Here is a 24796-nt window from a genome sequence, read left to right on the forward strand (position 1 = left end):
TTTTGTCATAGCAACAAAATAACTATGGCTTTAAAATGATGGTGAAACATTTTGGTATTAAGTGGGTTAAAACAGGTTAAAATGCAGATTTTTTGCACTTTAGCAAGCCTTTATTAATATAAAAAATCTGATTTATTGTATTATCCATGTGGTCTATATTAAAGGGCACTTCATTTAATATAACAGCCTTTTAAAATGCAATATTGTTGCACAATTTCTACTTAAAATAGGGGCGCAAAAGGTCTCTTGCATGGAATATTATGAAATTAAGGATGTTCCTCAGTCATCAAAAGGACTTCTACCATATTCTTTAAAAGACGAACCTCTGATGTATTTAGATTTTACAGATCGTCCATAGAGAGTTGCCCTGAGAGCTGGTCCTTGTTTGACTTTATCCAATCAAAGTGAGTGAGGCTTGGCTCATTGATGCTCGGGCTGATCTCAGACCTGTGGCTCTTCTCGTCCCCTGTGTGCTCCTGATAAGGGAATGAATAGTGGCTGCACATTTCCTCCTTCCCCTCTCCTCTCCTGATGTCAGTGGTTTTGGCCGACACCCCCCCCCCCCCCCGCCAACTCATGTGACAGGATACACATTGGCTGCATTAAGGGGGCAGCATCCATGTCTCTGTGTCACTGTTCTTCCATGAGAGACACCTGAATACACCACAGCCAGATCCCTCTCTCCTCTCTGGACTGTACAGCTACTTTAAACCACCTTTTCGCCCTGGGATAGCAAACTATGCACTAGCTACGATGGCATCCAGTCCATCCCTCGCTGTGTTCCTGTGCCTTATGCATGCTCTCTGCTGCACTGCTGAGATAGGTATGTAGGGTTTTATTCCACTTTAATTGGTTTCATGCAATGGTTAAGCATTCTGTATAATGAAAGTGTTACAAATTATATTTGTTGATATGCTTTACCAATAAACGGAAGACAAGGTTGAGGCTGTTAGAAAGTAACAATATTTTTGTAGACTGGTAAGATTTCTAGGTCCTTCAGTAAGTTTTGCTTCATTGGCAGACACAGCAAGATATATTGTGATGGAATCTATTCCAGGAGTCACGAGTGAACCATTTGACGAGCGAGATAACGTTTAGAATATTTTAAGGTGTTTTAGATGCTTTCAGATATAAACATTAAAGTGGCCTATTTTTTTGAGTGTCTTAAAAACACATGTATTTCAATTGTAGTTACATACACTGTGAGTTCTTAAAAATGATTGAAAATCATTTGAATGCTGTAAACAGGTATAACAGCTGTAAGTACAGAAAATAAGAAAGTACAACAAATATTTATATACACAGGCTTTCTTATGCAACTTACTGTAGTTGGACCTAGATTTGTATATATTTTAAAATTACAATTCCTGGACAATTAGACACAATGTCACAGTTCAATAGCGTTGCAGTGCTGTTTATGAGAGCAGCTGTAGAGCCTGAAAGAAGGATGAGACCTTGGATAGATCACTTCATTGTCCTTAGTTTCAAGTATCAATGTCACATGTGCAAGAACAGTGAAATGCCTTGCTTGAAAGCTCTAACCCCAACAATGCAGTAATCAATAACAATGTAATACTTAAAATAACAAGGTACTGTAGAACAAAAACAGATACAAAAAATAAGAAATAAGAAGAACCTTATCCCCCGTGCTGCAGACAGCAGCTCCTTCCTGATCTACAACCAGGATCACAACAAGTGTGTGGTGGCGGTGAGCGCCAGTCAAGTCACAGTGGCTCCCTGTGACCACACGTCCCAGAACCAGCAATTCCGCTGGGCCTCACAGTCTCGTCTCCTCAGCATCTCCCTGAAGCTCTGCCTGGGGGCTCAGGACCTGAAGGACTGGGTCAAGGTGCTGCTCTTCCCCTGTGATGAGAAGAGCGAGCTCCAGTACTGGCAGTGTAAGAACGAGACCCTGTTCGGCCTCAAAGACAAGGCGCTGCACTTAAACTATGGCAACCGCAACGAGAAGAATATGATGATCTACCAGGGATCTGGGTCTTGGAGCTGGTGGAAGATGTATGGTACTCAGAAAGACCTCTGCTCCAAGGGCTACCAAGGTAAGTAAGCTACAAGACACACTCACTGTTACTGGAGGTTGGAGATTGGAGGTAGGAATCAGTGTAAGATGCTGTTGTCATAAACTTTCTTAAAGCCAGGGAATGAATGTCTGACCTGGGATGATTCATACGGTGAACAATGTATTTTTTTTCCTACTAGCACTGACTGATAGCTGATAGCTACTTTATTAAGGAAGAATGCACTATGATTGAGATACAGTATGTGGTTGTCCCGCCTAGCTATCCTACGATGAAGTCACTATCTGTAAGTCGCTCTGGATAAGAGCATCTGCTACATTACAGAAATGTTAAATGTAACAAAGTGTTTTGTCCCCTTCATCAGAGGTGTTCACACTAGGGGGGGAATGCCTTTGGAAGTCCCTGCCAGTTCCCCTTTCAGTTTGGGGAGAAGTGGTATGCTGAGTGCACTCCGCAGGGGCGCTCAGATGGACAGCTCTGGTGCGCCACAGAGACAGATTACAATAAAGCCAAGAAGTGGGGCTTCTGTCCCTCAAAATGTGAGTCAAGCCTTGCAATTCATGCTATGTTTTTTGTCATTTACTGCCATTTTCCAGTGATCAGGAAAAGGGTCAGCAGGTGACACCAGTAAAAAATCATGAGCCGTATGTATCAAGCATCTCAGAATAGGAGTGCTGATTTAGGATCAGTTTGGCCTTTCAGATCAACATTAGAAGGACAAGAGGGGACCTGTTCCTGTATCAGCGCTCCTAGTTGGGGATGCTTTATGAATAAAGGTCAAATCAATTTGACTCATGGGAGTACACAACCCTCTAATATGAGTGGCCTACTCTATACTAGACTGATGAGTCTGTAAAAACAAGGCAAACGACCAGGGTTTAAAATGTGGGGACGGTATCCAATTCAAAGAATGTCGTAAAACACCCTGCCAAGCCTGTGATAAGGACAGATTCCTCATTAAAACAGAGGCTACACATGGAATTCTTCGATTTTCTTGTTTTTCTGTGACCTTTCTGGAGGTCAGGACTGGCCAGGTCAGTGCTGAAAGGTCTGGTCTCTGACCTCCTGACAGAAAAACACAAACACATCCTCTAGTTCCCCTAGCTGTGGACGCAGCTCTGTGTCTCTTTACCCTTCCATCCTGACTGGAGCTCATTTCTGTGTTACCCCTGACACAGCTCCAAAACTGGGACAGGAAAAGGAAGGAAGCCCCCTTTCACTATAGTTCCTGGTGAACTGCCACCATAGTCACAGATATGAGGGGCAGTTCTGTCATGACAGAAAGTGATAGAGATGAACAGAACATGATTTGGTTCAGTTATTGAGATGCTTTCTTTTTCCCACCTTAAGTGTGTCCTAATGTTTCCGTGTCCCTCTCAGCGTCCTCAGGATGGGACAGTGACCCAGTGACAGGTGTCCTGTACCAGAGGAACACCCAGTCTGTGTTGACCTGGCACCAGGCGAGGAAGAGTTGCCAGCAGCAAGGAGCCGACCTGCTTAGTATAGTAGAGCTCCACGAGCAGACCTACATCTCAGGTATATACAGTCAGACCTGGTCAGACCTACATCTGAGGTATGTACAGTCAGACCTGGTCAGACCTACATCTGAGGTATGTACAGTCAGACCTGGCCTGACCTACATCTCAGGTATGTACAGTCAGACCTAGTCAACCCTACATCTGAGGTATGTACAGTCAGACCTGGTCAGACCTACATCTCTGGTATGTACAGTCAGACCTGGTCAGACCTACATCTGAGGTATGTACAGTCAGACCTGGTCAGACCTACATCTGCGGTATGTACAGTCAGACCTGGTCAGACCTACATCTGCGGTATGTACAGTCAGACCTGGCCAGACCTACATCTGAGGTATGTACAGTCAGACCTGGCCAGACCTACATCTGAGGTATGTACAGTCAGACCTGGCCAGACCTACATCTGAGGTATGTACAGTCAGACCTGGCCAGACCTACATCTGAGGTATAGTCTAACCTGTTGTCCAAGGGAGGACTGGGACCAGGAACCAGCTCAAGCATTTCTGACACACCGGCCCGAAGATGGACCTTTATTTAACCAGGTAGGCCAGTTGAGAACAAGTTCTCATTTACAACTGTGACCTTGCCAAGATAAAGCAAAGCAGTGAGACAGAAACAACAACATAGAGTTACACATAAAAAAACATACAGTCAATAACACAAAATAAAATAGAAAAATCTATGCACAGTGAGTGCAAATGTAGAAGATTAGTGAGGTAAGCAGTAAATAGTCTGAGAGGCAAAAAATAATACAATTTTCTCATTAACACTGGAGTGAACGATGTGCACATGATGATGTGCAAAAGTAGAGATACTGCTATTTACAGATTGGCTGTGTACAGGTACAGTGATTGGTAAGCTGCTCAGACAGCTGATGCTTAAAGTTAGAGAAGGAGATATAAGACTCCAGCTTCAAAGATTTCTGCAATTCGTCCAGTCATTGGCAGCAGGGAACTGGAAGGAAAGGCGGCCAAAGGAAGTGTCGGTTTTGGGGATGACCAGTGCTTTTATACCTGCTGGAGTTCATGCTACGGGTGGGTGCTGCTATGGTGACCAGTGAGCTGAGATAAGGCGGGGCTTTACCTAGCAAAGACTTATAGATGACCTGGAGCCAGTGGGTTTGGCGACGGATATGTGGTGAGGGCCTGCCAATGAGAGCATACAGGTCGCAGTGGTGGGTAGTATATGGGGCTTTGCCGATAAAACGGATGGCACTGTGATAGACTACATCCAATTTGCTGAGTAGAGTGTTGGGGGCTATTTTGTAAATGAAATTGCCGAAGTCAAGGATCGTTAGGATAGCCCGTTTTACGAGGGTATGTTTGGCAGCATGAGTGAAACAGGCTTTGTTGCGAAAAAGGAAGCCGATTCTAGATTTAATTTTGGATCGGAGATGCTTAATGTGAGTCTGGAAAGAGGGTTTACAGTCTAACCAGACACCTAGGTATTTGTAGTTGTCCACATGTTCTAGGTCAGAACCGTCCAGAGTAGTGATGCTGGTTGGGCGGGAGGGTGCAGGCAGCAATCGGTTGAAGAACATGCACTTAGTTTTAGTAGCATTTAAAAGCAGTTAGAGGCCACGGAAGGCGTGTTGTATGGCGTTGAAGCTCATTTGGAGGTTTGTTAGCACAGTGTCCAAAGAAGGGCCAGATGTATACAGAATGGTAGTCTAACCTACAACCAACAATGTAGACCTATGTAGTCCTACAATGCAGTCTAACCTACATCCTCACCTTGATTTAGAGATAAATCAATCTGATACAATCAATTCCTTATTAAGAATATTACACTACTCTCGTGGACGTATTGTGATGCTTTTTATTAATGCAGGGTTGACCAATATCCTGGGCACATCTCTGTGGATTGGACTGAATAGCCTAGACTTTGAGGCTGGATGGCAGTGGAGCAATGGAAACCCATTCAGATATTTAAACTGGGCCCCAGGTGAGTGCAACTGCATGCAACACATCATACTATACTTTACAGCCTAGGGAACAACTGAGGTTGTCCAAGTATGTTATGACTTCCAATGTTGCAGGAAGACAATTAATAAACACATGGGTCAATATTTCCAAAAGGACATCCATCAACTGAACCCGGGCTCAGCTGTGCAACCCTGAATGCTGGCAAGGCCTCGAAATGGGAGACCAATGAATGTTCCAAGAAGCTGGGATATATCTGTCGCAAAGGAAACTCCACTACTCTGGCCTCTGCCCCTATAGGTAAGAGTTGAATCATACAGTACATAACAGTCATGACCTACACACAATTTTTGACTTAGTTCAAATGCCATGCAACACAAGGTTAACAACACCAGATCAGGTTGTGTAGGGTAGGGTAAACTGAACATTTATATATTAGTGCCAAATTTCACTAAGTGTCTCAGAGTAGGAGTGCTGAACTAATGTCAGTTTAGCTTTTTAGATTATAATGAATAAGGTTACATGGACAGGGCGGGCTGATACTAGATCAGCACTCTCACCCCGAGATAGATTATGAATAGGTTGTTTGGGTCAAACAGATAAAACATTACAGTCTACCACTTTCTGGACATTCTACCTTCTCTCTGACTATTGAACTTTGACCCCCCTCAGTAGGAAAAGATCAGCCCACCTTCTGCACCAGTCACTGGATTCCCTATGCAGGCCACTGCTACTACCTACAACGTACCAAGAAGATGTGGAGGGATGCCCTGGCCGCCTGCCACAAAGATGGAGGGGACCTGGCCAGCATCCACAACATAGAAGAACAAAGCTTCATCATCTCTCAGTCAGGATATAGTGAGTACACTATCCTTGTTGTAGCTACAGTTACCTCTATATCTGATAGATCTGTTATGCACTTCAATGATCTTTCTCATGGGTTGTCATTTCTATCAGTTTAGAAAACCATTCTGAGATGTGTCCCAATAAAAGTCTGGGTATTTGGATTGACAAAGAGTTGATGTTTAAAAAGCATGAGAAAGCGCGTTAAAAAGGTATTTTTTTTAAATATTTCTGGCTTCTCCCTAAATAGCAGGCAGCAGATTGTACCGTCAATATTCCTGCCCGCTCTTGACTATGGTGACACCATTTACCAGATTCCAGAAGCCACTAGTCTTAAACGTTTGGATGCCGTCTACCATAATTTCCTTCACTTCATCACAGGTGACAATTTTAATACTCACCACTGCATCCAGTATCAAAACGTTGGCTGGTCCTCATTGAAGTCCTGTAGATCACTTTATTACTCCCTTTTTATTTACAACGTTCCTCTACACAAGCTTCTAATTTACCTAACTTTGTCGCTAAGGTATAAAAGAATAGGCGACCAAACCCATCACAGTTTTGTTGAAATCTTGAGGCCCCTAAGATCTCTACCTGTTTTGGTAAATCATCCTTTAGCTTTAGTGCCCCCCATTGTTGGAATAACCTGCAAAATTCCTTGCATCTTGATTTCCTGGTGCCGTTAAAGCAGTTTAGGATGCTGGTGTTAAATTCATTCATTGTGAATTGCAGTTGTTTTTATTGATGTAATGGTTCATTTGTTGAAATGGTAGTATTGTAACTGTACCTTGTCGTTATTTTATTCGTCTTGTTTTCTTTGGAATGTTCATTTTCTTCATTGTGAAAATGTTTGTACTCAGGGCATGATTGTGAATGAGACCCTGGTCTAAATTGGGCTTCCATGAATAAATAATAATAATGTCACCTCAGTCACTTTGATCAACCAAAGGCAACGATAAGTATATCAGGTGTTTATCACTGTCTTCCTGGCTTTGACTCTTAATGTCCTTCTGCTTGACTTCAGCGGCCACAGATGAGCTGTGGATCGGCCTGAACGACCAAAGGAACGCGCTGCTCTTTGAGTGGACCGACCGATCCCATGTGACATTCAGCCACTGGCAGACAGGGGAGCCCTCCCATGGTGCCAACCTCCAGGAGGACTGTGTCCTGATCAGAGGAAAGGTAACATTCACATTGGTCCCTCAATGGACAGAAGAGTGGCGGGGGCGTATGCCTCATGACTAACGAGACATGGTGTGATGAAAGAAACATACAGGAACTCAAATCCTTCTGTTCACCTGATTTAGAATTCCTCACAATCAAATGTAGACCGCATTATCTACCAAGAGAATTCTCTTCGATTATAATCACAGCCGTATATATTCCCCCCGAAGCAGACACATCGATGGCTCTGAACGAACTTTATTTAACTCTTTGCAAACTGGAAACGATTTATCCGGAGGCTGCATTCATTGTAGCTGGGGATTTTAACAAGGCTAATCTGAAAACAAGACTCCCTAAATTTTATCAGCATATTGATTGCGCAACCAGGGGTGGTAAAACCTTGGATCATTGTTACTCTAACTTCCGTGACGCATATAAGGCCCTGCCCCGCCCCCCTTTCGGAAAAGCTGACCACGACTCCATTTTGTTGATCCCTGCCTACAGACAGAAACTAAAACCAGAGGCTCCCACGCTGAGGTCTGTCCAACGCTGGTCCGACCAAGCTGACTCCACACTCCAAGACTGCTTCCATCACGTGGACTGGGATATGTTTCGTATTGCGTCAGATAACAATATTGACGAATACGCTGATTCGGTGTGCGAGTTCATTAGAACGTGCGTTGAAGATGTCGTTCCCATAGCAACGATTAAAACATTCCCTAACCAGAAACCTTGGATTGATGGCAGCATTCGCGTGAAACTGAAAGCGAAACCACTGCTTTTAATCAGGACAAGGTGTCTGGTAACATGACCGAATACAAACAGTGCAGCTATTCCCTCCGCAAGGCTATCAAACAAGCTAAGCGTCAGTACAGAGACAAAGTAGAATCTCAATTCAACGGCTCAGACACAAGAGGCATGTGGCAGGGTCTACAGTCAATCACGGACTACAAGAAGAAATCCAGCCCAGTCACGGACCAGGATGTCTTGCTCCCAGGCAGACTAAATAACTTTTTTTGCCCGCTTTGAGGACAATACAGTGCCACTGACACGGCCTGCAACGAAAACATGCAGTCTCTCCTTCACTGCAGCCGAGGTGAGTAAGACATTTAAACGTGTTAACCCTCGCAAGGCTGCAGGCCCAGACGGCATCCCCAGCCGCGCCCTCAGAGCATGCGCAGACCAGCTGGCCGATGTGTTTACGGACATATTCAATCAATCCCTATACCAGTCTGCTGCTCCCACATGCTTCAAGAGGGCAACCATTGTTCCTGTTCCCAAGAAAGCTAAGGTAACTGAGCTAAACGACTACCGCCCCGTAGCACTCACTTCCGTCATCATGAAGTGCTTTGAGAGACTAGTCAAGGACCATATCACCTCCACCCTACCTGACACCCTAGACCCACTCCAATTTGCTTACTGCCCAAATAGGTCCACAGACGATGCAATCTCAACCACACTGCACACTGCCCTAACCCATCTGGACAAGAGGAATACCTATGTGAGAATGCTGTTCATCAACTACAGCTCGGCATTCAACACCATAGTACCCTCCAAGCTCGTCATCAAGCTCGAGACCCGGGTCTCGACCCCGCCCTTTGCAACTGGGTACTGGACTTCCTGATGGGCCTCCCCCAGGTGGTGAGATTAGGCAACAACATCTCCTCCCCGCTGATCCTCAACACGGGGGCCCCATAAGGGTGCGTTCTGAGCCCTCTGCTGTACTCCCTGTTCACCCACGACTGCATGGCCACGCACGCCCCCAACTCAATCATCAGGTTTGCGGACGACACAACAGTGGTAGGCTTGATTACCAACAACGACGAGACTGCCTACAGGGAGGAGGTGAGGGCCCTCGGAGTGTGGTGTCAGGAAAATAACCTCACACTCAACGTCAACAAAACTAAGGAGATGATTGTGGACTTCAGGAAACAGCAGAGGGAACACCCCCCTATCCACATCGATGGAACAGTAGTTGAGAGGGTAGCAAGTTTTAAGTTCCTCGGCATACACATCACAGACAAACTGAATTGGTCCACTCACACAGACAGCATCGTGAAGAAGGCGCAGCAGCGCCTCTTCAACCTCAGGAGGCTGAAGAAATTCGGCTTGTCACCAAAAGCACTCACAAACTTCTACAGATGCACAATCGAGAGCATTCTGGCGGGCTGTATCACCGCCTGGTACGGCAACTGCTCCGCCCTCAACCGTAAGGCTCTCCAGAGGGTAGTGAGGTCTGCACAACGCATCACCGGGGGCAAACTACCTGCCCTCCAGGACACCTACACCACCCGACGTTACAGGAAGGCCATAAAGATCATCAAGGACATCAACCACCCGAGCCACTGCCTGTTCACCCCGCTATCATCCAGAAGGCGAGGTCAGTACAGGTGCATCAAAGCTGGGACCGAGAGACTGAAAAACAGCTTCTCAAGGCCATCAGGCTGTTAAACAGCCACCACTAACATTGAGTGGCTGCTGCCAACACACTTTTATATTGACACTGATTCAACTCCAGCCACTTTAATAATGGGAATTGACGGGAAATGATGTAAATATATCACTAGCCACTTTAAACAATGCTACCTTATATAATGTTACTTACCCTACATTATTCATCTCATATGCATACGTATATATATACTGTACTCTATACCATCCTTATGTACATATCCTTATGTAATACATGTATCACTAGCCACTTTAACTATGCCACTTTGTTAACATACTCATCTCATATGTATATACTGTACTCAATACCATCTACTGTATCTTGCCTATGCTGCCCTGTACCATCACTCATTCATATATCCTTATTTACATATTCTTTATCCCCTTACACTGTGTATAAGACAGTAGATTTGGAATTGTTAGTTAGATTACTTGTTGGTTATTACTGCATTGTCGGAACTAGAAGCACAAGCATTTTGCTACACTCGCATTAACATCTGCTAACCATGTGTATGTGACAAATAAAATTTGATTTGATTTGAGGTTCATGCTAACACTAATGCTAACAAAATGCTTACACCACAGATTTTATATAACTAACCCTAACACTCGCTATATGCTAGTGCTAGGTAAATGCTGACACTAGATAAATGCGAACACTAGCTGAATGCTACGGCTAACAATGGCAATGATGACAACGTTTAACATTGGTGTCAACGCAGTAATAAATGTGGTATTGTGACAATGTGGACTCCATATTCTCTCACAGGATGGGAAGTGGGCTGATAATTTGTGTGAGAAGACCTACGGATACATGTGTAAGAAAAAGGCCTCCACCAAACCGGTGGCAGGTGCCCCAGAGGAAGATAGTCCAGGATGTAAGCTGGTGAGTGAGGTCATTTCCTGTTTGTTGAAAGGGAGAGTACAGTAACTAATGAATACAAAATTATATCACGTGAAATGGAAGCTTGAAAATGATTCTAGATAAGGACTAGAATGATGTCATCTTGACTGACAAAGATCCACCAGTAGGAGGATAATTGTTTCTGTATTTTTGTCATCAAGGGCTGGATCCGGTATGGTTCTTACTGCTACAACGTTGGATCAGAAACCAAAACATTTGATGAGGCCAAGCAGACCTGCCAGCGGAGTGACTCAATCCTGGTGGAAGTGGCTGACAGGTACGGTATCACATCATGACCATTTTATAAGGATAAGATATATTTGACTCACTTATTTGAGTCATATCCTCGACAAGATAAGTTGTCAGATAACAGATTGAACGTGTGTGTGTTTGTTGGTTGGGTTGTAGGTATGAAAATGCCTTCCTGGTCAGTTTGGTGGGTTTGAGGCCGGAGAAGTACTTCTGGACTGGACTTTCCAACATGGCGGATATAGACACGTTCAAGTGGACGACCAGTTCGGAGGTCAAGTTCACCCACTTCAACGTGGGCATGCCAGGTACAGTGTTCTTTTCCCACAATGGTGATTGATTGTAGCAACTGATGATCGATTGTGTCACAAACGTCGCCAGGGAAATGACCGGACCAAGGTGCAGCGTGGTGAGCGTACATTTCTTTTTATTATGAATGTCACCAACAAAACAAGAAACAACAATACGAACGTGAAACTTACTAGGGCTATACAGGCCACTACCAAAGTCAACTACCCACAACTAAGGTGGCAAAACAGGCTGCCTAAGTATAATTTCCAATCAGAGACAACGATAGACAGCTGTCCCTGATTGAGAACCAAACCCAGCCAAAACATAGAACAGAAAACATAGAAATAAAGAAACTAGAATGCCCACCCTAGTCACACCCTGGCCTAACCAAATTAGAGAATAGAAGCCTCTCTATGGCCAGGGCGTGACAGTACCCCCAAAGGTGCGGACTCCGGCCGCAAAACCTGACTCTATAGGAGAGGGTCCGGGTGGGCATCTACTTTGGTGCAGACCCCGCTCCACCTCTGTCTTCCCCCACTTTGGTGGCGCCTCTGGACTGGGGACCCTCGCTGCAGGCCCCGGACTGGAGGCCGTCACTAGAGGCTCCGGACTGGAGACAGTCGCTGGAGGCTTCGTTACATGAATCGTCACTGGAGGCTTCGTGCCATGGATCATCACTGGAAGCTTCATACCATGGATCACCACTGGAGGCTTCGTGCCACGGATCATCACTGGAGGCTTTGTGCCATGGATCATCACCGGAGTGAGGAGACGTACAGGCAGCCTGGTGTGTGGAGCTCAGCAGGCTGGACTCACCAGGCTGGGGAATGTACAGGAGGCCTGGTTCTGGGAGCAGGCACAGGATACACTGGGCCGTGGAGGCGCACTGGAGGTCTCGAGCGTAGAGCCGACACAACCCGTCCTGGCTGGATGGTTACTTTCGCTCGCCAACTGCGGGGTGCTAGCACAGTACACACTGGGCTGTGCAGACGCACCGGAGACACAGTGCGCAGAGCCGGCACCATCCGTCCTGGCTGTATTCCCACTCTAGCCTGGCCGATGCGGGGAGCTGGAATATAGCACACCGGGCTATGAGTGCGCACTGGAGACACCGTACGCATCACTGCATAACACGGTGCCTGACCAGTCACACTCTCCCCACGGTAAGCACGGGGAGTTGGCTCAGGTCTCCAACCTGACTCAGCCAATCTCCTCGTGTGCTCCCCCCATTTTGGGGGGGGCTGCCTCTCGTGCCTGCTCCGCTGTGCCAACTCCTCGTATTGTCGCTGCTCTGCTTTCGCCGCCTCTATCTCCTCCCTTGGACGCCGATACTCTCCAGCCTTTGCCCAGAAATAAAGAAACTAGAATGCCCAACCTAGTCACACCCTGGCCTAACCAAAATAGAGAATAAAAGCCTCTCTACGGCCAGGGCGTGACAGATTGTAGCAGGAACTGTCATTGGTATGACGACGGCGGTATTAGAGGACTACTTTCTCCCACACCTTAACTGCATGGCAAATGTTGGAACCAAATTAAACTACTCAATTATTCTCATCTTTCTGTGTGTTTGAAAAAAGACAGAAAACAAGGCTGCATAGCTATGATAACTGGAATGTTTGCGGGACTGTGGGATGTGGTCAGCTGCAGCAACAAGGAGAAGTACATCTGTAAGAAAATGGCGGAGGGCGTCACATCAACAATGGCCCCTCCCACCACCCCGGCACTGAGCTGTCCTTCTGGGTGGTCACCTGCTGCTAAAAGGAATGTCTGTTACAAGGTACAGTTGGGGAACATGCTGTACATGTTCTGTATGTGAAACAAACACTTTGATCAGTGAATTTAAGTGAATAGTTATTGTTTTTATCAATAATTTAATCAATGAGCATAAAATCATTGATAATCCTTAATTATAATAATTAATTAATAATTCATCAATAATAATTTTCTCTCCCCTCAATAAGCTTTACAGAAAAGAGACTGAAAAGAAGAAGTCATGGTCAGAGGCGCGGGAATTCTGCAAGGCCATTGGTGGTGATCTGATGAGCATTCACAGTGCCACAGACCTGAACGGCTCTCCGTAAGTTATCCTCATAACTGTCTCTGTTGCCATGAGTATCAGTCAAAACCAGTGTGGTCCTATTAACCACTGTCTGTGGTTGAAGTCAAAATCAGCACGGTCGTAATAACCACTATTTATGGTTGAAATCCACACGGTCATAATAACCACTGTCTATGGTTGAAAACCACAAAGTCATAATAACCACTGTCTGTGGTTGAAATCAAAATCAACACGGTCATAATAACCACTGTCTGTGGTTGAAATCAAAATCAACACGGTCATAATAACCACTGTTTGTGGTTGAAATCAAAATCAACACGGTCATAATAACCACTGTCTGTGGTTGAAAACCACACAGTCATAAAAACCACTGTCTATGGTTGAAATCAAAATCAACACGGTCATAATAACCACTGTCTGTGGTTGAAAACCATACAGTCATAAAAACCACTGTCTGTGGTTTCCATTCTCTCTGTTCAGGTATCATTCCTCTGATGCAGCCTGGATCGGCCTCAGCAATCTGGATCCCTCTGCAGGGTTCGTCTGGGCTGACGGATCAGCAGTGAGTAGCCTGCCACCTCATCTTTACTGTGATATTCCTTCTCCTTACAAGTAGTTTATTACACACTACTCTTGTTTCAGTCATTCATTTGCAGTCATTGTCTTTAAAGGGAATGAAAGTTCATACAGTACTATGGTGTCCATATAAGGAGAGCCTCAGCCTGAGGCTAATATGGACACCATACAATGCTACTGTGTAACATTATTCCGATTTTGTTCTCCAGTTCAGTTATGAGAATTGGGGATTTGGAGAACCAAACAACTACAACGATAACGAAAAATGCGCAGAGGTCCAGTTTTACTACGGACGCCACTGGAATGATCGACATTGTGATGCCTACAATGACTGGATTTGCGAGATTCGCAAAGGTACAGTAGACCATATCTGCTGGAGCACCGACTTCACCGGCCACTGGGCACAGCCGTCAATTCAACATCTATTCCACGTTGGTTTAAACAACATTGATTCAACCAGTGTGTGTGCCCAATGGGCATGCAGTTCATGTCAGTCATGAAACTATTGATGAACATAGAATTTTGACCTTCAACCTTGCAGATGTGCTCACCCAAACTTTTTTTGGTATCCACAGGGGTTACCCCAAAGCCCCATCCCACTCAAGTTGAGCCAGGTAATGCATAGGATCTTGGGAATATGTCCAGTTTCCTGTTTCTCATTCCTCCACTTCCTGTCTCCACTTCCTCCTTCTCACTATCCCTGCTCTCCTTCAAGCTCTTGGCCTTTCCCTTAAGTTAAATGAATCACTGCACACCTTCTATCATTTAGTTTGCGAAGCATAGTTCAACACAAACACTAAGAGAAAATGTACTCTGTGAAAATGTACTATTAAAAATGTCTAACAGGAAATGTACTCCTTTTTTACATGCCTTTTCAGTGTACAACACTACAAAGGACGGCTGGATTGAGTACAACGACACTCAGTATTTCTTCAACACTGAGAATCTCCCCATGGACGTGGCGAGAGAATTCTGTAAAAAGAACTTTGGTGACCTGGTGGTCATTACTGCAGAGAGCGAGAGGAAGTTTATATGGAAACAGGTAGACACTTCTATACTGAACAAAAATATAAATGCAACATGAAAAAATGTCAGTTCATATACAGTACCAGTCAAATGTTTGGACACTTTTTCTTTATTTTTACTATTTTCTACATAACAGAATAATAGTATACACATCACTACTATGAAATAACACATATGGAATCATGTAGTAACCAAAAAAGTGTTAAACAAATCCAAATATATTTTATATTTGAGATTCTTTAAAGTAGCCACCTTTTGCCTTGATGACAGCTTTGCACACTCTTGGAATTCTCTCAACCAGCTTCACCTGGAACGCTTTTCCAAGTCTTGAAGGAGGTCCCAGATATGCTGAGAACTTATTGGCTGTGTTTCCTTCACTCTGTGGTCCAACTCATCCCAAACCATTTCAATTGGGTTGAGGTCGGGTGATTGTGGAGGCCAGGTCATCTGATGCAGCACTCCATCCCTCTCCTTCTTGTTCAAATAGCCCTTACACAACCTGGAGGTGTATTTTGGGTCATTGTTCTGTTGAAAAACAAATGAGAGTCCCACTAAGCGCAAACCAGATTAGATGACGTATCGCTGCAGAATGCTGTGGTAGACATGCTGGTTGAACCACACATATGAGGATCATCCGTTCACATACTCTGCGTCTCACAAAGATACGGCGGTTGGTCTCATCAGACCAAAGGACAGATTTCCACCGGTCTAATGACCATTGCTCGTGTTTCTTGGCCCAAGAGAATCTCTTATTATTATTATTGTCCTTTAGTAGTGGTTTCTTTGTAGTAATTATACCATGAAGGCCTGATTCACGCAGTCTCCTCTGAACAGTTGATGTTGAGATGTGTCTGTTACTTGAACTCTGTGAAGCATTTATTTGGCCTGAAATTTATTTTCCGAATTGACTGACTATCATGTCTTAAAGTAATGATGGACTGTCATTTCTCTTTGGTTATTTGAGCTGTTCTTGCCATCATTTTTTTAACCAAATAAGGCTATCTTCTGTATACCACACCTACCTTGTCACAACACAACTGATTAGCACAAATGTATTAATTAAGGCACACCTGTTAATTGAAATGCATCCCAGGTGACTACCTCATGAAGCTGGTTGAGAGAATGACAACAGTGTGCAAAGCTGTCATCAAGGCAAAGGGTGGCTACTTTGAAGAATCTCAAATATAAAATATATTTGGATTTGTTTAACACTTTTTTGGTTACTACATGATTCCATATGTGTTATTTCATATGTGTTGATGTCTTCACTATTATTCAAAAAGTAGAAAACAGTAAAAATAAAGAATAACCCTTGAATGAGTATGTGTCCAAACTTGACTGGTACTGTAATTAAATCTGTCAATTAAATACATAAATTAGGCCCTAATCTATGGATTTCACATCACTGGGAATACTGATTTGAATCTATTGGTCACAGATACCTTGAAAGAATGTAGGGGCGTGGACCAGAAAACCAGTCGGTATCTGGTGTGCCCACCATTTGCCTCATGCAGCATGACGCATTTCCTTCGCATAGAGGTGATCAGGCTGATGATTGTGGCCTGTGGAATGTTGTTCCATTCCTCTTCAATGGCTGTGCGAAGTTGCTGGATATTGGCAAGAACTGGAACTGGCTGTTGAACAAGTTGATCCAGAGCATCCCAAACTGGCTCAAATGTTGACATAACTGGTGAGTATGCAGGCCATGGAAGAACTGGGACATTTTCAGCTTCCAGGAATTGTGTACAGATCCTTGCAACATTGGGCCTTGCATTATCATGCTGAAACATGAGGTGATGGTGGTGAATGAATGTCACGACAATGGAACTCAGGATATCGTCATGGTCTATAAAATGCAATTGTGTTCATTGTCTGTAGCTTATGCCTGACCATACCATAATAACCCCGCCGCCACCATGGTGCACTCTCTTCACATTGTTGTCTCACCCACAACACGCCATACACGTAGTCTGCAGTTGTGAGGCCGTTTGGACGTTATTCTCTAAAATGACATTGGAGGCGGCATATTGTAGAGAACTGAATATTCAATGATCTGGCAACAGCTCTGGTAAACATTCCTGGAGTCAGCATGCTAATTGCACATTCCCTCAAAACTTGAGACATCTGTGGCATTGGTTTGTATGACAAAACTGCACATTTTAGAGTGGCCTTTCCTTGTCCCCACCACAAGGTGCACCTGTATAATGATCACACTGTTTAATCAGCTTCTTGATATGCCACACCTACCTGGTGGACGGATTGTCTTAACCAACGTGTGCACTAAAATTGAGAGAAATACGCTTTTTTTGTGCGTTGCTGAACATTTCTGGGATCTTTTATTTCAGCTCATGAAACATGAGACCAAAACTTTACATGTTGTGTTTATATTTGTGTATATGCAGTCCTGTGACGTCCGAAAAGCTTTGGTTCTTGGGATCTGATAAAGAGAGGATTTTTTTTACAGGATGACAACAAGTGTCACTGAAATGTTCAATGTTCAATCTAGAAATGGTTGTTTCCTCAAAGAGTTGCAACTTTTTTCCAGATATCTAGAGGATCCGAGGGACAATATTACATTGGAATGACCGTTGGTTTGGATAAGTCTTTTAGGTATGTAAAATGACTGTTGACTGTTCCCTGGACATTTAAAACAACCTGAAGTCCTACCACCTCTTTTCAGAGATATTTGTGCATGAGCATGTTTTGTTTGTCACAGTCCAGTGAACATGACTGAAATCTGTGCTTCTCTGCCGAGTGGAGAAACGTGTGCTTTCAAGGTGTGTAGTTGATTGAATAGATGCTCACAGTTCAGACTGGGTTTGTGTACTGTATGTTTCAGCTGGTTGGATGGGTCTCCTGTTGTGTTTACCGCGTGGGATCAAAACGAACCCAACTTCGCCAACAATGATGAGAACTGTGTGACGATATACAAGAGTATGGGTACGTCTAATTCCAGAGGGATTTAGCAGTTATGCTCTCGTTACAGTGTTGTTATACTGCAACGTCCATGGGACTTTCTCTAACATTCAGGGGACGCTCCCAGGATGTCATTTTGTAAGCTGGGTCTATATCGGGTTGTGTCTCTTTGTTTCTCTGCATCTCTAGGGTACTGGAATGACATCAACTGTGGAGTAGAGCTGGCCTCCATTTGTAAAAGAACCACCAGTTTCACTAACACGACCATGGCCCCCACCACTGTACCCAAGGGAGGTTGTGTCCCAGAATGGATTGCTTTCCAGGGGAAGGTAACTGCTACACTACTACAGTACCACCACCACATACTATAAAATCATACCGTAGGCTACATACTGTATAACTGTATGGTACACCAGGAGAGAACCTCACACAAACTACTTTCCTTATCATGTGTCAAGGAAAAAAATCAAGTCCCAAGTGATGACCCAATGTGATGCTGACCTGTGTGTGGAGAGTTGTCATTGCCTGCATCCCAAATGGCACCTTATTCCCCTCATAGTGCACTACTATGATGCATCATGTTTCCACAGTGCTACAAATTCATTGGAGACAGTGATAAGAAGCCGTGGCAGGAGGCCAGGACCTACTGCATTGACCAGGGAGGGAACCTGGCCTCTGTCCTCAGCGAGAAAGAGCAAGGTGGGTGAGAAGTCTATCCCTTTACACCTCACTGCTAAAGCTACCTGAGACATTGCCATTGCCCAAGGTAGAATGAAATAGAATGAACATAGAAATTCTCTAAAAGTAATTTAGCATATAACCATGCTATTAAAATTCTGTCAAATTTTGCGTGTTCAATTATATTGAGGATTTGTGCAATTATAAGCATGCAACAAGAAATCTTATAGACATTGGTTAACGAGTGCAAAATAATTGAAATGCTAACCAATGGAACAGGGGTTGATAAATATTTTTATGTAAACAGTAGATATGGATTCACCTGTTGACTCTTCATTGTTCTGACTGGTCTTCCTCCCAGCATTCCTTACCACCCAGATGCTTGGGAATCCTCAGGACATTTGGATAGGTCTGAACGACATCAACTGGGAGATGCGCTTCCTATGGACGGAGGGGAGAGGGGTTTCCTATACCAACTGGGCAAAAGGGCATCCAACGTCAGTGCCAGACGGACGATATTCATTTATGGAAGAGGTACAAGACTTACAGTAAAAATAACTGTTTGCTGAACACAGATTAAGTGACTTCCTGGAAACAGATAAAAAATTGTTCTGAATAGTGAATCCCCCTTGAAAGTAGGTAGACTAAAATCTACTTTCAAGGAAGATTCTTTATTGAGAATTATTTTTAATCCAGAACTGCGCCTTCAATCTGGGTTTGGGAACCTTTACATGTTAGGCTTTGGGATTTTGATGGACTTATTGTCAATAAATCCAAATGCAAAACAGCCTTAATCAGTCAAATGAGAATTATGAAGAGGGGATCTAACCTTTTCATCTCCTTCCCAATCTCTCTTCCAGGTGTTTGACTGTGTGGTTCTGGTGGGCAGCTCTCAAAAACAGGCAGGAATGTGGAAGGTGGAGGACTGCTTAGTATCCCGTGGTTTCATCTGCAAAAGGAATATTGGTGAGAAGAAGCCATAGTTCAGTGAGGCTGCTCTAGGTTTGCAAAATTCCAGTAACTTTCTCAAAATCCCCAGGTTTTTCAGAAATCCGTGAATCCTCCAAGCAGCATTTCTGGAGAACCTCACAGTTTTTGGCAAGTTATCGACAACCCTAGTGAGGCTGTTCAAATCCAATTCTTTGGTATGTGGTCCAATAGAGTATCCCTCTTTAGGTTCCCCTCCAACAAGTCTCCTTGGGTTTCAGATGCTCAGATTGTGGTCCCTGCCACCACAGAGTCAACGAAGACGTTCTACAAGCTGGGAAATGACTCCTTCAAACTGGTGGTCCAGAAGATGAACTGGGACGAGGCCCGGAGGCAATGTAAAGCAGACGATGCAGAGATGGCTAGCATCCTGAACCCCATCACCCAGGCCTTCATCACAATGCAGATCCAAAAATACAATGGGCCCGTGTGGATTGGCCTCAACAACAATTTGGTAAAAGAGGAGGAAAGTGGGACACCTAGTCAGTTGTCCAGCTGAATGTATTCAACTGAAATGTGTCTTCCGCATTTAAACCAACCCCTCTGAATCAGAGAGGTGCCTTAATCGACATCCACGGAACCTGGGAGTTAACTGCCTTGCTCGGGCACAGAGCAACAGATTTGTACCTTGTCAGTAACCTTCCGGTTACTGGTCCAACGCTCTAACCGCTAACCTGCAATGGTACAGAGACTAAATATTCTAAACAATATGTTGATCAGACTAATTATAATTATGGAGCTTTGTGATCTTGGGGTGGCAGTGTAGCCTAGTGGTTAGAGCGTTGGACTCATAACCGAAAGGTTGCAAGATCAACTCCCTGAGATGACAAGGTATAAATCTGTTATCTGCCCCTGAACAAGGCAGTTAACTCACTATTCCTAGAACATCAATGAAGATAAGAATTTGTTCTTAACTGACTTGCATAATTAAATAAATGTAAAATCTTAAAATTCATTTCTACAAGGCACAGCATGTAAAAAATGACCTAATTTTTAGGACTCTGGCTTTGGTTTAAGAGCTAGTGCAGCTCCAAAGAGGACTTAGCATTGATATGATCTCCCACTGTTATCCATTGGATCTCCTACTCTGACGTGTTCATTTAAGAAACCAAAGCGGTTTTGTATTTTTAAACCTATAAGCTTTCAGCTGGACCTTGCCCCCATTGTGTTTTGTTGTCTTTGTCTCTGTCTCTCAGACTGAAGGGCATTTTAAGTGGGTGGATAACTGGCCTCTATCTTACACCAAATGGGGCGAAGATGAGCCAAAGAACAATATGGCCTGTGTTTACATGGATACGGACGCCAAGTGGAAGACAGGCGACTGTAGTAACACCTACTCCTCACTGTGCAAGAGATCACCAGGTCAGACAAGGCCTTTACTCCATTTACCCACAATGCCTGTGTTTAATGCTTGATCAATCCAAAAGTGTGTCTTTTAAAAGTGTTGTATGCAGTAATGTATCAGTTGTGCCGACATTGACCATATACATCTCATGTACATCAAGTCGCTCTGGATAAGAGCGTCTGCTAAATGACTTAAATGTAAAATGTAAAACTTCAGTATGTGAACTTCTCTGGCCTCTTTTAAAGACATAGCCCCCAGCCAGCCCCCTCAGCTCCCTGGCAACTGCCCCGAGCCCAAGAAACGCAAGACGTGGGTTCCCTTCAGGGGTTACTGCTACGCCTTCCTCAACTCTGTGGTGGACAACTGGGCCCACGCCACTGTGGAATGTCTTCGAATGGGTACACACTTCACCTCCTTTACACCAACTGTCATTCAGACCACAATGGAATAGCGTCCCAAACGGCATGTAGTACACTACATAGGAAATGGGGTGCTATTTGAGACATACCCAATGTCTTAATTGAATGTAGAGCATATGAACATATTCATTAAATGAATGCAAGAAATTCAAAGTGATTGATGGTGATGATGAATACGGGTAGTAAGTTTCTCTGACAACAGGAGCATCCCTGGTGAGTGTCGAGGATCCCTTGGAGGCCAGCTTCATCCAGAAGAACCTTGAGCTACTGCAGGACGGATCAAAGTCATTCTGGATTGGCATGCACAAGAGCCACGAAGGTCAGTCCCTATAGTTACAAAATTCAACGACATTTACCCAAATTCCCAAACAGGATTTCTGGAAAACCAAGGAATTCAGGAAAAATTACCGGAAAATTACCGTAATTACCGTAATTTGGCAAGTACAGTACCTTGCAATTCTAAGATTATGTCCCAATTTCACAACCATTGGAGTAAATGCCTTGTCTGACCTGGTGATCTCCAAGGTGGCGTGGGCCCAGTTGTCCACCACAGAGTTGAGGAAGGCATAGCAGTAACCCCTGAAGGAAACCCACGTCTTGCGTTTCTTCACAACCATGTTTATCGATATATAGTTGTTCAATGGCAATGAATCACCCATGTCAAAGGATATAGGTTTGACCCATTGTTCTTGTTCCAGGTGACTGGATGTGGATTGACAACAGTGTGGTGGACTATACCAACTGGAAACAAGGGATGCCAAAGAGTGGAGAACAATGTGTGGAGATCCAGTCTGATAGTGGTCTGTGGAGCACTAACAGCTGCAACCGGTACAAGTCGTACATCTGCAAAACAGCCAAAGGTGAGTTGGACTCAGCTGATAGATTCAAGTATTTAAGATGGGATGATATCAGAGTCATTATTCAAGAAATCCTGTGTTTGTTGTAATCAGCTTAGAATTGTCTTGCAATTATGTTTTGTGAACAACTTTATCTCTTTCTTTTGCAGTCATCACACCAACAGAGAAGCAACCAGTTGCTGGTGAGTGTCTCACAGCAGATATAATTGGTTAGCGTAAAGAATGATACCTTTGATCAGTTTTGACAGTCAAATCAATGCTTTTCTTGCTCCAGGGCATAGTCCTGGGATCAGTTTCCCCTCACCCAATCCGTAACCATTAGTGGAGAAAATGCAAAACTGATCCAAGATCAGCTTCTAGGGGCAACTTCACTCTACTCCACATGTCTGAACATTATACAGGGACTAAAACCAATCCCACCAATAATTTTGCCAATAACACTGTGACTTCCTTTCTTCTAGCTCCCCTAGTGGAGGAAGCTCCCCATGGTTATGCCGGCATCGTTGTGGCAGTCGTCTTGGTGATAATAACAGTGGTAGGACTCGGAGCCTTCCTACTCCGCAAGCGGATACCTACCCCCGTCCTGGGAGAGTGTACTTTCGACAACACCTTGTACTTCAACAACCCCATCCGCCCAACAGCCGCTGTGGACACCAAGGGCCTGGTGGACAACATAGAGCAGAACGAAACAGCTTAGACAGGACACAAAGAACCACCAACTGGTGAAAACACTTTTGAGACAAGTTTTGATATGAAAAATACCCCAAAAGCATGCTGCTGGTGTTAAGGCCTACCCATTCTGAGATTGCAACTAAATCTGAAACCATTCACGTACTATCTTTGTTAATTTTCTGGCTCTGTAAATAATGGGTGAAAATTATATGCACTTTGTGCATATCAGCATCAGTCATCAAGGATACAGTCCAGATGTACAGCTAAGATTGCATATGCAACCACTGCACAAATGATAGAATCAACAACAGTCATTTTATTTGGTCTAATGGAGCCTTGTACAGATTTATTTGGTGTGTGAAACTAAAGTTCAAAATACAACCACTGTACTTTGCTTTGTTTTTGCCAAGTTATATTGTAAATATATGCTCAAAGAGAGAGAAATAAAGTTTTGAAACAAATGTCTTTGACCTTATACTCTTACTCACACTTCTCACACATTGTATGCTAAATCAATACATACTGAATCCAGGTGCATTTAGGGGGTTAATACACCATTTCTGGAACTATATACAGTAATTGAGGTACACTTAAACACAGCTATCATCACTAAGAGGCAGATTAAACAGTTTATTGGGTCGTTCCACCAATTCGGTGACTTTTAAAAAGTGTGACATGGTCCCAAACCATATTTTTGATTTCCCCTAATTTTATCACTCTGTTATAAAGAGCACATGATCAACTTCAATAAATGTTTTTCCCATTTCACGAGGTAAATAAAGAAAACACTGCGGATTGACCGTAACATCTTAAATCAGCCATAAAACTCCTTGTGAAAGGGGGAATCCAAGCTAACAATTCTAGGGATAGAGAAAGTTTTAGTAATATTCCCCAGATGAGTGTCCAGTTTTTCGTTAATTATGGGAACATTCTGCATACAGTCTCTTCAGAAAGTATTCACACCCCTTCCACATTTTGTTGTTTCAGCCTGAATTTAAAATGGATTAAATGTAGATTGTGTCACTGGCTTACACAATACCCCAAATATTCCAAAACATGCATCCTGTTTGCAACAAGGCACTAAATGAATACTGCAAAAAATGTGCCAAATAACTTTTTGTCCTGAACAAAGTGTTATGTTTGAGGCAAATCCAATACAACACATTACTGAGTAGCACTCCATATTTTCAAGCATAGTGGTGGCTGCATCATGTTATGGGTATGTTTGTAATCATTAAGGTCTGGGGAGTTTTTCAGGATAAAAGAGAAACGGAATGGAGCTAAGTACAGACAAAATCATAGAGGAAAACCTGGTTCAGTCTGCTTTCCACCAAACACTGGGAGATGAAATCCCCTTTCAGCAGGACAATAACCTAAAACTCAAGGCCAAATCTACACTGGAGTTGCTCTCCAAAAAGACTAGTGGCAGAGTGAAAATCTATGGAAAGACCTGAAAATGGCTGTCTAGCAATAATCAACAACCAATTTGAGAGAGCTTCCTGAATTTTGAAAATAATAATGGGTAAATGTTGGACAATCCAGGTGTGGAAAGCTCTTAGAGACTCACCCAGAAAGACTCACAGCTATATTGACTCAGGGGTGTGAATACTTATGTAAGAGATATTTCTGCATTTTATTTAATACATTTGCAAAACTGTTTAAAAACATGTTTTCACTTTGTCATTATAAGGTATTGTGTGTAGATGGGTGAGAAAAATATCTATTTAATCCATTTTGAATTCAGGCTGTAACACAACAAAATGTGGAATAAGTCAAGGGATATTAATACTTTCTGAAGGCACTGTATGTGTAATGGTTTTCTTCTGGGGAAAGAGAGGTGGACCAAAATGCAGCATGGTTAGTTTT

The 24796-nt window shown here is 43.6% G+C and overlaps 1 protein-coding gene across 1 annotated transcript; it reads left to right on the top strand.

Moving 5' to 3' along the window:
- The first annotated feature begins 638 nt into the window (after window positions 1–638).
- LOC124039793 (macrophage mannose receptor 1-like) lies at window positions 639–23391 on the top strand. Its single transcript, XM_046356176.1, is given in 31 exon segments — window positions 639–823; window positions 1656–2057; window positions 2401–2414; window positions 2416–2575; window positions 3417–3572; window positions 5402–5515; window positions 5650–5793; window positions 6169–6351; window positions 7361–7518; window positions 10721–10837; window positions 11017–11132; window positions 11264–11412; window positions 12973–13172; window positions 13357–13472; window positions 13935–14016; window positions 14240–14384; window positions 14606–14644; window positions 14909–15072; window positions 17602–17666; window positions 17896–17996; window positions 18162–18301; window positions 18563–18671; window positions 19012–19184; window positions 19511–19616; window positions 19859–20091; window positions 20834–20999; window positions 21228–21380; window positions 21604–21720; window positions 22100–22261; window positions 22408–22440; window positions 22720–23391. Coding segments are annotated over 31 exon segments (4323 nt in total). The 5' UTR covers window positions 639–753; the 3' UTR covers window positions 22956–23391.
- Window positions 23392–24796: the final 1405 nt, after the last annotated feature.

This window comes from Oncorhynchus gorbuscha, linkage group LG07 (genome assembly GCF_021184085.1).
Source record: "Oncorhynchus gorbuscha isolate QuinsamMale2020 ecotype Even-year linkage group LG07, OgorEven_v1.0, whole genome shotgun sequence".
NCBI classification, from domain to species: Eukaryota; Metazoa; Chordata; class Actinopteri; order Salmoniformes; family Salmonidae; genus Oncorhynchus; species Oncorhynchus gorbuscha.